This window comes from Eurypyga helias, unplaced genomic scaffold, assembly GCF_000690775.1.
Source record: "Eurypyga helias isolate BGI_N326 unplaced genomic scaffold, ASM69077v1 scaffold33902, whole genome shotgun sequence".
Taxonomy (NCBI): domain Eukaryota; kingdom Metazoa; phylum Chordata; class Aves; order Eurypygiformes; family Eurypygidae; genus Eurypyga; species Eurypyga helias.
Window position 1 is genome coordinate 12,997 of NW_010237140.1, and position 12,991 is coordinate 25,987.

General features: G+C 53.0%; 1 protein-coding gene across 1 annotated transcript in view; it reads left to right on the plus strand.

The window, feature by feature from the left end:
• EPB41L1 (erythrocyte membrane protein band 4.1-like 1) overlaps positions 1-12,082 on the plus strand; it is a gene marked incomplete at both ends in the record, with an annotated part of 24,005 nt that extends 11,923 nt beyond the window's left edge. The window contains 7 exons of the mRNA XM_010147358.1: positions 6,247-6,645; positions 8,062-8,172; positions 8,571-8,651; positions 8,845-8,907; positions 9,813-9,908; positions 10,900-10,980; positions 11,929-12,082. Of these exons, the coding sequence (XP_010145660.1) occupies positions 6,247-6,645; positions 8,062-8,172; positions 8,571-8,651; positions 8,845-8,907; positions 9,813-9,908; positions 10,900-10,980; positions 11,929-12,082 (985 nt within the window). The remainder of the gene's footprint in view (positions 1-6,246; positions 6,646-8,061; positions 8,173-8,570; positions 8,652-8,844; positions 8,908-9,812; positions 9,909-10,899; positions 10,981-11,928) is intronic.
• Positions 12,083-12,991: the final 909 nt, after the last annotated feature.

The window sequence follows — 12,991 nt, forward strand, 5'->3', positions numbered from 1 at the left end:
TTTCCCTCTGCCCCCCTCTTTCCCCTTATTCAATATCAGTTATTAGGTTTCCATTTTGGGTGCAACTGCTCCAGACATTCACCCTGACACCCCTGTGTGGGGCATGGGTTATGTTTTCATGGACTGCTTTTCCTAGTTTGAGTGGGGAGTGGGCAGCTACACCCCCACTTACTGGGGCTGGAGTGCATCCTGGTGCCACAGAGAGTCCTCCGTCCCTGCCTGCAGAAGTGACGCTGGCTCTGCCCACAGGCTGGTGCCCAAGCAGCCTGTGTTGTGGTTCAGAGCCAGACCCATGGTGAACTCTTCAGGACTGTGCCCACAGCCTTGCCCTTGACGCGTGTGTTGCCTGTGTAGGATGACTGGGGAGGCTGCTGAGCTTCCTCATCAGTGCAAATGTTCTCCTGCTGCTGTCTTCTCATGGGTGGTTTTCTACCTTCTTTTCCAGAATGGGTTGAATTTTAGCAGTGCTTTGTTCCTGGCACTTGTGAAGTCTTTAGCTGTCTTGCAGGACAAACACATGAATGTACAAAGTGTAGGTAGTAACAGTAATCTAGCATCCTCCCCTGCGCAGGAGCATGGATATACCACGTGGTATGTCACATACGCACTGTGTCTTTGCTGCAGGATGCTCCACAACCTTCGCTTGGTCCTTGCTGCAGTACCTGTAGCTGTCTCAGCTGCCAAGCCCATGGTCATCTTTTACATTTCACAGGTAACCTTTTACAGGTTACATTTTCTGAACCTCTTGGTTTCAGCATTGGTAGAAGTCTCTGCTAAATATTTGCTTCTGGTGTGATTTCCCTGTAGAGCCAGAAAGGAAGGATGGACTTTGGAGTGAATCTGAGCTGCAGTATTTGGTAGGAAGGGGAAGGGGCCTTTCTGATGCCTAAAAGTGGGGTTTTTTTTCTTGCTTATGCTCCTGACAGTCTGACATAGTCTCAGGGCACAAGGGTGAAGCTGAGAGTGAAGCTACCCAAAAACACACAGCATTGCCTACAATGAAATCTCACCCTTTGTTCATGGGGATTGCTAGAACCAGCTGAAAACAGGAGTCAGGTGGGGAGTCCCAGTGGGGTTTAACCAGCTGTGTTGTCTTCCCTCATGAGAGATGGCCTGATGGGCGTTAATGTATCTGCTTGGAGCATTGCTCCCACTTCTGTACTACCAACAAAGCTGCAGATATTGCAGGTATGTCAGCAAGCCACTGGGCAGAGCAAAACATCGTCCCTGGAGAGGATAGAGGAGCTCAGTCCCCATCACAGTATCAACCCCCTTATTTTCAGTCCCTTCTCTTCATTAGCAAGTTGCCAGGCTCTTTGTATAGACCCTGCCTCAACTCTTGCATGAATACTAATAATTTAGTCAGCCCTTTCCAAGGCAGATCAGCCTTCTGTTACTCATGACAGTAGTCATCAGGAGTTAGGTAAAATATGTTTGATGCTAACTCTTCTTGCTCCAATTGCAATGCAGGGCTCGGAGCATTGGGTATTTATAGAGAGAGAAATTCCTAGGCTGGAAACGGTAGCTCTAAAGAAAGCTCTGGGAGTCAAGAAAGAAGAAGCACATGCAGGTACCTCAGACGTGAAGATGAGTGCGAGCATATCGAAAGCAGAAGTGGCAGTAAAAAAAGGAAGTGGCAGGAAGACCCAACAGATGCAGCCATGGATACCCGGATGAGAGCAAAAATGATCGCTAGTCCAGAGGATTTTGAGTCTGTCTGGGAGGATGAGAACTATGAGAAGGAAATCAGAGTGGAGCCCAGCCAGGAGGCAGAGCGCCTGCCAGCTGAGAGCACAGCGGAGGAGCCCCAAGAGCAGGATGAGGAAGCAACCACCAGTAGGAAGACCCAACAGATGCAGCCATGGATACCCGGATGAGAGCAAAAATGATCGCTAGTCCAGAGGATTTTGAGTCTGTCTGGGAGGATGAGAACTATGAGAAGGAAATCAGAGTGGAGCCCAGCCAGGAGGCAGAGCGCCTGCCAGCTGAGAGCACAGCGGAGGAGCCCCAAGAGCAGGATGAGGAAGCAACCACCAGTGAGCCAGATCTGTCCAAGCCATGTCAGCAACCTGAAGGGAGGCAAAAGGCCAAGATTTTGGGGCAAGAGCCTCCCCAGGGAGAAAGCGAGGCGGTCTCCAAGGACCATGCTTCTGCAGCCTCCAGGAAGCAGGAGGCCAGAGTGCCAGCTGCGGCCATAGAGCTCATTAAAATTAAAGTGAAGGCTAGTGACGACAGCTCAGAGACTTCTGTGACCCAGAGGATCATATACTTAGGAGGTGTAGAGGGAGAGGAGAAGGACAGTAGAACACACCTGCTCTTGGAGTCTGGTGGACAGCTTGGCTTGGAGGATGGACCAGAAGCCACTGTGAACGCATCTGAGGAGGGATCCAGGCAAGTGGCACCTGCAGCAGAAGGGTTCCAACACCCTTCCTCAGCAAGTCAGCAATACAGGGCACTGTCTGGAAAACCTGCTGAAGCTCGGGAGCAGCCCAGGACAGGCTGTGATGGGACCAGCCTGCTGCAACATCCTACTTCAGGGCAGGAAGAAGGGCTGCCCTTACAGCAAGGGAAAGAATCTGCTGGGCTGACAGGCTGCAAAGCACCTGAGGGAGGTGAAGCCCTGCTGTGTTCCCAAGAGCTGGAACCAGAGGAGACAGATCTGCAAAAACCAGTGGGAGGTGTGAAGCCGTGCAGCCTGCCAGGGGACAGCCACGGGGCTGAGGAGCACAGAGGGAGCCCCGTACAGAGCCTGGACATCTGCACAGCACTGGAAGGGCTCTCAGGAAGGATTGGAGCAGATGGTGACAAGGAGGAAAGTGCCAGAGTGGTTCTTCAGATGGAAGAGATAGATACCAAGTCACCTCCATCAGCTGTGCCTGGGCAGGGTCACTCTCATGACACCACAGCATCGGAGGGGGATGAACCTAGCACTGCTGCCCCTATGCCCTTTCCCCAGCAATCCAGCCTTGTCCCTGCAGCGGCAGCTCCAGGCACTGAGTCTGAGGGCAGAGGCCTGTCCCACGGTACAAGACCTGTAAGAGGTGTGGGCATAGCCAAGGATGTGAACCCCTTGGCAGAGGTGGCACACAAGGAGGCAAGCCCTGTAGTAGGCAAAGGAGCACCCAAGGACGCAAGCCCTGTAGCAGATGTGGCAATAGCCAGGGGCACCAATCTTGAATCCGAAGAACAACCCCAAGACATGGGCTCTCCTACATGGAAACCACACCAAGGTGCAAGTCCTGTTGCAGGAGGACCACCCCAAAACACAGCCACTGCAGTAGAGTTGATTCAGGTCAGAAACCAGGACACAGGGGAGGTGGCCCAGGACATGGACCCTGTCACAGCAAGGGCAACCCAGAGCAAAGTCTGTGCCACAGAAGAGCCACTCCAGGAGGAGAAGCCCATGATAAAAGAGCCTTCCGAGCACATAAGACCCACATCAGGGAAGCTGGCTGGAGATGAATGGTATGGGATGGAGGAATTGTCCCAGGACAAAAGCCCTTGCATGGAAGAGCTCACTCCCAAGGCAGAAGAACTAGAACAACAGACTGAGGCCATAATAAGAGACCTGCCCCAAGAGAGTCCTGTGACTGGAGAGCTGTTCCACACTGCAGATCCCAAAGCACAAGAGTCACCCTGGGAACTGGAGTATAATGTGGGACAAGATCTTCAAGGCAGGAGCCCTTCAGCAGGTGACCTTGTTCCAGGGCAGCCAGCACAGGATCAGTCTCCTCCCAAAGGAGCTGCTGATGTCCCAAACTCCTACTCCTCTGTAGCAGGACTGTGTCAAGGAAGCAAGATGTACCATCTCTCTGCCTTGATCTGTGAAGGTAGGGAAGAGCTGGAAGTGAGCAGTGGGACACATCAAACAGTAGAGTCTGGGTCGCTGATGTGTGTGTCTGGGAGGACAGCAGCTGTGTCCCAGGAGCATGGCAATGGAACTCCAAGTAGCTGGCAGCACAGCAACAGCTACAGCAAAATCTCAGTGGCCTCTAAGATTAAGATGTTTGAGCAAAGCGAAGCAGAACGAAGGGCAGCCCACGAGGGACAGCCCAGGCATGTGCCTGAAGCTGTGACAGCAGCAAAAGCAAAGGGGATGATGGGCCTGGCACAGGACATGCTTTTGAACACAGACCTCACCTCACTGCCGGCGGTGCCGGTCACCCTGGTGGGACCTGCATCCAGTGTGGGCTCCTTGGCCCTCGGGCAAGGGGCTGGGGCAGGAGACACATCCCAGCTTCTCTCTCTGAAGGAAGATGTTTCTGTTGACATGGAGCATGAAGGAGAAGACAGTGCTGACCTGGCCTCCCCTGACTCTGGCTGCGAACTCACACTGGCAGAAGCCGTGGTAACTCTTCCAATGAACTGTCCGGACGGAAAGTTCATGCGCATGTTGTGTGGCTCTTTATTATCATGTTCAGTGGCTCCTCACACATCCATTGACTGACAGCAGTTGCTTTGCATCTCTGTCCTTTTATGTATGTGTATGTGGTCAGGCTTATTTGCTGAATGCAGACCTGCTGGCCAGTTGGTTCATCAGCTTTTGTTTTGTGAACACACCCCACACCCTCCCTCCACGACATTTTGGCTCCCTGGAGAGCCTCCCTCTTGCTAAACCTGAGAGCGGGCACCCAAGCTTCATGGCCAGGAGCAAGGAAGAGGGAGATGGGGGGTGGCTGAAGGAGCTGCGACTCTGTCACAGATATGCACACATGCCTAGCAGCAGCGTGCCCACGCTTCCAGCTTCACCCTTGCATTTCTTCCGTTGATATCCCTTCTTGCTTAGCTCGCCGGCCTCATCCACCCTTCCCTGTCTTCAGCAAGCTGGTGGCTGAAAATGGATGAAATAGCTTTCTTTGCTCTTGTAAGTGCTAGATCAGCTCCTGTAGAGTTCATTTCCTTACAACTAACCATTTTCTCTAATCCAGAGCAAATCTCAGGAACCAAGTGGGGAAGAAAAGGATTTATCTGACGCATCAGTAAAATCCAGATTGAAAGAAGAGAATTTAAAGACTGCTGTTCCAGTGGTCTTCCAGGTCTCAGTGCTGTTTTACTAACTGCTTCTTACCGTAGTTTGAAAGCTCACCTTAACCAGCTGAGGGCTGTGTGCTTCCAGCTCCTCTCCCCATTGCAGAGCTGTTATGTATATATTTATATATACACACACACACACAAACATGTATGCAGGCGTGTTCCTCTTGAGTTTGTTTGACACCCTGTTTCTCATACCTCTCAACCTCCCATCAGTGCCACGGGAAGGTTGTGCCAGCACAGCCTGGCCCTTTGTGGGCATGGCTCTGGCTCCAAACACTTGGACCAGAGTCCAGGAGGTGGGTTTCCTCTGGCATCAGTGGGCTTAGAGCTGTTCCTAAGGGAGCCTTGAGTGAGATGCAAAGTCCGCCAATGGGTCTAGATTTCCCATGGCTTGATGGCAAAGCATGGTGAGGGGAAATGTACCCGCTGGTGGTGGAGTTGAGAGGTATGTCCATGTCTGGAGAAGAGCTAACGGAGGGAGTTCGTCCCTTGGCTCTGATTGTGCTGTCAATTACACTGACCAAACTCTAAACCCTAAGACTCATCCCTGGCTGTGTGAGGCCTCTGGAGAGGGAGCGTGTGTTGGTGGGAGATTCACTCCCTGCCAGCAAGGGCAGGGGGGTGATGGCCCCATAGGCGGTGGTCCTCCCTCCCTTGGGGTGATGCTCCACAGGGCCCATGCAGATGCTCAGTGGAATTGGCACACTCCTTCGCTTCTCCTTCACTGTGCGTGGCTGATGGGGCCCTTTTCTTTCCAACTCTTCTCTTTTTCTTTCCCTTTGTTTGTTTAGGGTTTTTTTGAGTGCCCAACCTTACTGACATATGATAGCACTGGTGTCTGAGCTGTTTCTGAATGTCTCTTAACAGACCTCTTGTTTTGCATACATCTGCTTCCACCCGGTGCACTGGTGTGCCTCCAAGCTGGCTGAGCTTTTCTGTGTGACTGACCCTTTTTTGAGAAGATTAATTGCCAATAGACTTTTGGCACAATCAGATTGAATAACCCTTCTCTCCCCACCCCACCCCTGCAAAGTGGCTGCTGTCAGAAAGGTTTCAGTCTCCATGCTTGAGTTGTGTTTGACTCTACTCTGTGGTGTTTGCTGCAGCCTTCTTTCTCCTTCTCCTCCCCTCTCTACTGTCGGCACTGCCAGCACTGCCACACCATGCGGTGCTCACTGTCTCCTTCTCTCTCCGCCATTCTGTCTCATTCAGAGAGCGGGCTTGAGGGAGGGCACCGAGGAGAAAGCTAAACCACCTCGGCACAGGGCTCCCGAGAGTGACACTGGCGATGAGGAGCAGGACCAGGAGAAGGACTCGGTCTTTCTGAAGGACAACCACCTGGCCATTGAGCGCAAGTGCTCCAGCATCACAGTCAGTTCAACCTCCAGCCTTGAAGCAGAGGTGGACTTCACGGTGATCGGTGACTTCCACGGCACAGCCTTTGAGGACATCTCCCGGAGCTTGCCTGAGCTGGACAAGGACAAGAGTGAAATGGAAGACGTAGGCCTGGTTTCCTTCCAGCACGTTGACAAAGTAGCTACTGGACTGGAAGAGGGTGTCAAAGGCGGTGAGAAGGTCTCTCAGCTCAGCCCAGATGTCTCCCAGCTAGAGGTACACAGGGATGCCTTTCCATCAAGACTTTCTCAGTGCCATCGCGCCTCTGTGTTCTTTGTCCTGGTGCCTGGTATTGTCTCACAAGTGTCCCACATTGGTGTGGAAGAGCATGCTGGCTTTCAAACATCCCCAGGTTCCTGTCCAGTGTAGCTGTTCTCCTCCAGTGCACATTGTCGTCTGTGCATGGCTCTCTTGTGTGTTTTGTGCATCTGCTAACCAGAAGTCATCATTATCTCTTAGTTCCCTGCGTTTGGCTGCCTACCCTGTCCCTCACATCACTACGGCATGTCAGCAGCTGGGAAGGGCACATGTCACTAACCCACGGCTCTGTCCTTGTGTGTTGCATGAAGTCAGTGACGAGTTTGTGTAGTGAAGAGAAATGTGCTGCCAACTAACCTCTGTGATCATGCTGGGGCTGGGAGGGATTTACACAGTAGCTTGCGGGAGCCTCTCCAAAGCTCATGGAGGGTGACTCCTATGTCAGGAGTGACTGTAATGGGGCTAAGAAAAATGCATGCAGTATGCATGTGGGAGCTGAGTGTACACCACAGCGAGAGGACAGTAGAGACAGCCCTAGCTGGGATAAAACACAGCCTTGCTTCTGCACTGGGCCGAGGCCATCTCCTGCCTGGTCAGTGCCGGAGCAGCCCTCCAGCCCTGGCAGGTAAGTACCCAAGGCGTCCTGGAGCTGCCAGGGTGAGTCCAGACCTGGAGTCAGGGAAAAACTGTAGAATGAGAGGGAACTTCTGCCAAACCAGCCTGGAAACCCTTGTGCGGAGCATCCAACACCGTGGGCTCCAGGGTGACAGTGGGGCTGTGGGCATGGGTGATTAGCTCTGCGGTACCCCATGGCTGGCGCTGGACAGGGGAGGCCATTGGCTCAGGAATGCTGAGTACTGGCTAAAACATCCCCTGTGCAGGAGCCTGTGTCAGCTCCAGTGTCCTGTAGTGGGGGAGTGCTGGAAACCTGTCTCCATTCCCCTGAGCTTCTGACACCCTGGGTGTAACCACAGCTGCCAGGAGCTGGTGCAGAGCATAAAGCTGATGCAGGGTGCGAGTGAAATGGATTTGGTGGGTCTCACCCACCTTTTGAAGAGCAGTTTGACCTAACCCATGGTGTCTAAAAATGAATACAAAAAATCCCTGAAAACCCCAGGGACAGAGCATCAGGTCTGTTTTGGGGTATGTCAGTCACACAGGGCACTTCGTATGGTGGCTGTCGGCCTTGTGCAGCAGGCTGGCCTCTGCTCTTTGCCCAGGTAGGGCTTGGCATGACGCTTGCAGGATGTCACACGTGTGGCACTTGCAGAGGAGTGGGGCAGGGATGTTCTGCTCATGGGGGCTGGTGCACAAGGAGCACTCAGGGCTGTTGGCATCGTGCCCCAGTACCTGATGGCTGTGTTTCTTCTGCAGTCCTCAGCCCTGAAAACAGATGCTGTGACCATTGGCCTTGGGCTGGGCATGAAGAAGCCTGAAGCAGATGGCTCCACTCCCCACCAGGTCGGCAGCACAGACACAGCCCAGGTGACAACGTGTCTCCGTCCTCCTGTGGCCCTGCTCCCTGAAGGCTCTGCCAAGCTTCAATCCAGCAAAACCTGACCCCAGGCAGGCTCACTTGGAGAGCAGGTGGCTGAGTGGGGCAGTTAGAGGCCTGTGCTCACCCTTGTCTTGCTGGAGTCCCCAGAACATCAACCAAAGCCCACACAAATATTCCGTGTCCGTCCCTGGCCCTGTCTGCCATGCTGCTGGGCAGTGCTGGCACATGGAAATGTTTCCAGAGAGTGCTGGCCACCATACATGCACATGTCCATGGTCTTATGGCCCTTGTGGGCTTCCTCTGGCAACAAGGGTGGCCGCACTGTCCCTGCGAGTATCACCCCCCTGGCACCTCCAGGCTTACCAGGTTTCCTTTGCCTTGACAGGTGGAAGGAGGCACCCTGGGCAGCAGGGACACCACGGCCACTGCTCATGCTGGCACCGCAGAGACTGCACTGGCGACCTCAGTAAGTGGGGCTGGCCCCTTGAGAGGTGGGGCAGTCGCTGTCCCCTGCAGTCCCAGTTGCTCTGGTGAGGGCAACTGGGGCCAGCTGTGCTGGGGGGGGACCCTGCCCTACTGAGGATGTCTGTGGAGGGTGACCTGCTATGTTTGTCCCTGTGTTGCACCTGAACCAATGCACCCATCTGCTCTTCTTTCAGGATCACAGCACCAAGGCTGGGAAAGGGGCCGTTCCTGCAACAGACCTTCGCTCCCTCTCACCGGTGAGGGGGGATGTGGTGCCACCAGTTAGGCCAGGTGGTGGTGAGGGAGGGAGGCAGCCCTGTAAAGCTGGGGGCAAGCTGGGGTTGATCCCACAGGGCCCCTTCCCATGGTCCCAGCACCAGCACCCTTGGTGTGTTGGTACTGAGAAGAGCAGAAGGATGCTCAGAAGGTTGAGGATTGAGATGGCAGGGGACCCTGTGGCCTTTCTCCTGTGCCAGATCCACACCTTGAGCATCCACTAAGGGAGGATAATTGCTAAAAATAGCTCAGTCCCTGGTGAAGTCTCATAGTGGCCTGAGATATCTTTAGCCCTGTGTGTCTTGCTTTGCCCCTCAGGGCCACAAGCATATCTCCTGACTCCCAGTGGAGGTGATGGCCATCAGCAACCCAGCAGCAGACCTTACTGTGTAAAGTGTTTTCTTACTTGACTGCCTTTTTTCGAGGGAGTCAAGCCTGGCCAAACGCCACGTGCTGCCCCAGCTTCATCACTTGTGCAGCAGGGAGAACTTACCAAGTACTGTGAGGCTGGGGCACCAGCACAGCCTTCCCAGCCCTTGCCACACAAAGCGGGATGGACAAAGCCAGAGGTAGTCTGAGAGCTCTGCACTTAGGGTGGCCCTGAGGATGGGTCGGGAAGAGCAAAATACAGCCATGAAACCATGTGCCCTCTGCAGAGTCCCTTTCCTGCTGCTCTGGGCTTTGGGTAGATGTGGAAACCTCTCCCTGTCCCCCCAAAAAAACCTCAGTCCAGTGGAAAGCAGTGTCTTTTTTTTCCCTTGCCACTCTCCCCTCTCATGCTTGGCTTAATAGTGCATCCCAGAGGGAAGGTCCCAGCTCTTTGGGACCCAGGACTGGGGGTTCCCCTGCAGCAGTCCCTCTGATGCTGCTACTCTCTGTCCTGCAGATCACCAGCGGCTCCACTGGGAAGGAAGTGCTTGCCAGCATATTCAGTGCCACTGCAGAAACCCTCTCCACTTCTACCACTACCCATGTTACCAAGGTAAGAGCAGCTCTAAAGGGGGGCAGCAGGGGAGTCCCTGATGCAAGCCACTGGAATTTGAGAGTGGGTGGATTTATATTGTGGTTGGTACAGCAGGAAATGACCATGTCCTCCTAACAAACCAAAAAAATGTATGCTGTGCCATGGAGGATGGTGAGCCAGCACAGCATTCTGGCTCGCTCTGAGCACCCCATGCCTGGTTGAGCCCTGCTGTGCTGTCTGTCCCATCCAGCTGGGCATGACTGGGGGGACGGCAGGCAAGGACAGACAGGCATTGGGTGTTCATCACTTGTGTACCACCCATGGGGGCTGTTAACACATGCTGTGCCCCCCTCTGCTCACTGCTAGACTGGGAGGGCAGGGAGTCATCGGGTGAGAAGGAAGAGCAGCGCACAGTGTCACTGACCTCCTGAAGGAACATCAAATTAGGCTGCCAGCGGTGTGCATGTGAGTCCCTGTCCATGCAACTGGGGTGAGTGTTCCCAGATGTATCTAGAGTCACACCCTCGGTGCCCCGGGCCCAAGAAGCCCACAGCACCAGCGCTGGAGCATGTCACCTTGTGTCAGCTCTGGGAATCGTGTTAGCGTGGGGTGTATTTGCTTTATTAGAGTTGGAGTTGCGTAGGCAACGGCAGCGATGGTAGGAAACAAAGGAGATTGAAGCTGCGTCAGAGGACCTCACCCATGGCCATTTCATTCATTCCCAAGTTAAGTGCACAAAAAGTAGGAGCTGAGTGAGGGACCTAAGCAGGAAGGAAGGGTGCTCGGTACCTGCCACCCAGCCCTTTTCCTTTCCTCCCCACCTGTGGCCAGCTGTGTCTTGGTGGCTCTAACCATGCAACCAGTCAAGGGTAGTGGGAAATATGCTGAATTATGGGGGAATTCCTAAGGTGATGCTGGTGGTGTCCCTCCTCCCATGGGCAGAGCTACATCTGGCAGGAGCTAGCTTGTCAGACAGCTGTGGGTGAGAGCTTTCCTTCTTCTTGTGCAGACTGTGAAAGGAGGGTTTTCTGAGACCCGGATAGAGAAGCGCATAATTATCACAGGAGACGAAGACGTGGACCAGGACCAGGTAGGAGCAGGACACCCTGGCTTTGCCCGGCTCTGGCTGCAGCACCGCATGCTTCTGATTCTGGCTCATACCTGTTCACTCTTTCTCTCCAAAAACAGAGGCCCCAAACCTACCAGCTCTGTCCAGCAGTGCAGGTCTCCACGGGGTGCAGTGGCACCCACGTGAAGCCCCAGCCCAGCTCCCTTCAGTGCCTGCTGCAGCAGTGAAGTGGTAGTGAAGGTTCCATCCCAGCACAGGGCGCAGTGATGGAATCACCTTTTTATTTTCTTGAAACATGTTTCCAGTTCCCTTTCCTCTGCTGAAATACTCCAAAGTGACCCAGGTTCGTCCTCTCTTTCCAGCATAGTCTCACTACAGGCTGGCTTACTCCAAGTGATGGTGTTTTGCATCTGCCTCCATGATACGGGGACAAAAAGTGACAGACTTCTATGACGAAATAAAGACATTGACACAAATCTCTAGGGTCACAGGGTCATTTTCCCATGCCTAACCCTTTGGGATTTGTTGCTTAGGAAGCAAAATTAAAGAGCTAAAATATTTAAAAGGCTCTAAAATAATTTCTAGGGTTTTTTAGAATTATAATAATAAATTTAGTTAGATTATTATTGTAGATTTTTCTAGGGTTTTGCTGCAGAGAGGATTGCTGCTGGTCCTTTGCTTGGCTTTCAGCAGGCAGCCTGGGACATTGTGCATCTCTACAGAAAAAAAAACAGTAAGATAAAGGCAGTGCATGAGTCATCTCAATGGTGTACAAATCCCCAGTCAGTGGTGGGCTCCTCCCTCTTCTGCCAGGCTACTGTGGGTTCAGCTTTTTACCCCTGCGTCTGTGTCCTCCTGGAATCCCACTCAGCTCCAGCTGCTTTCTGTCCGCTGGTTTTGTCTGCCTGAGAGCAAGGTACCAGATTTCAGGGAAGTGGCAATAAATGCTTTCATCCTTCTGGTTTCTAGGCACTGGCTTTAGCAATCAAAGAGGCAAAACTACAGCATCCTGACATGCTGGTAACCAAAGCTGTGGTGTACAGAGAAACAGAACCTTCTCCAGAGGAAAGGGACAAGAAACCTCAGGTAGGTGAAATTACCAGGTATGATTTATGCCTGCTGTGTAAGGGGTGGATGTAACTGGGCAAGTGTCTCTGATCCAGTGCCATGCCACCAAAAGCAGTTCTTCAGACGTCACCTTGCTGTCCTGCTCAGCAGAGGAGTCAGAGTCATTTGCAGATGACAGATGACATACAGAAGAAAGAACCTGCTCCTCCTCCTGGGGCAGGGAGAGAAAGAGGTGATACCAGTTTTGTGGATGGGCCAAGCAACTTGGCTACAGGCTCTGCAAAGCCAGTCCAAAGTATCATACCAGTGTTTGCAAAAAGGAAGAGGTTTCTTTAGACTCATTCAGATCCTCAGGTTGTCTTTTTATACATACGCAGGTGCAGGCAGCAGCACACAAGGTTTGCACCTCCTGCAGATGCCCCAAAGTAGTCACAGCTCCAGACATTTTTCTTCCTGCCCAGCTCTTAGCCCCCAGCTCTGAGCCCATTGCTGGCCCATCAGCCAGATTGCTGCAGCTCTTCGCTGGTGGCACAGTGCAATAGACCTGTATCAGAGGAGCTGAGGGGCAGAGCAGCATGGTGGAAAGGAGGGGGGAAGCTTCTGAAGGCAGCTTCACTGCTGAAAAATGTGTGAGGAGCTCTGTCACCAGCCAGGCTGCAGGTGCATTTTGAGAGGCCTCTTTGGAAATGTGATTTTGTGTTTCTTTATCATATGAAGATTTTGATTGGCAGATTTTAAGCTTGGGAAGGTGACCATCTCTATTGCAGCTTGGAAGATCAGAAGAGGCTCTCACATCTGCCTAGTCTTATCTCCTGTCACACAGTAGAAGCTAGCAAGCCCAGACACTTCTGCATCACTTAGGGAGCCACACAATTGTAACTGAATGGCTTAAAGTAAGGGAGCAGTGACTCACCATTATCTTCCCCATACACAACCACCAGCCCACTGAATTAAGAGTTCCTGC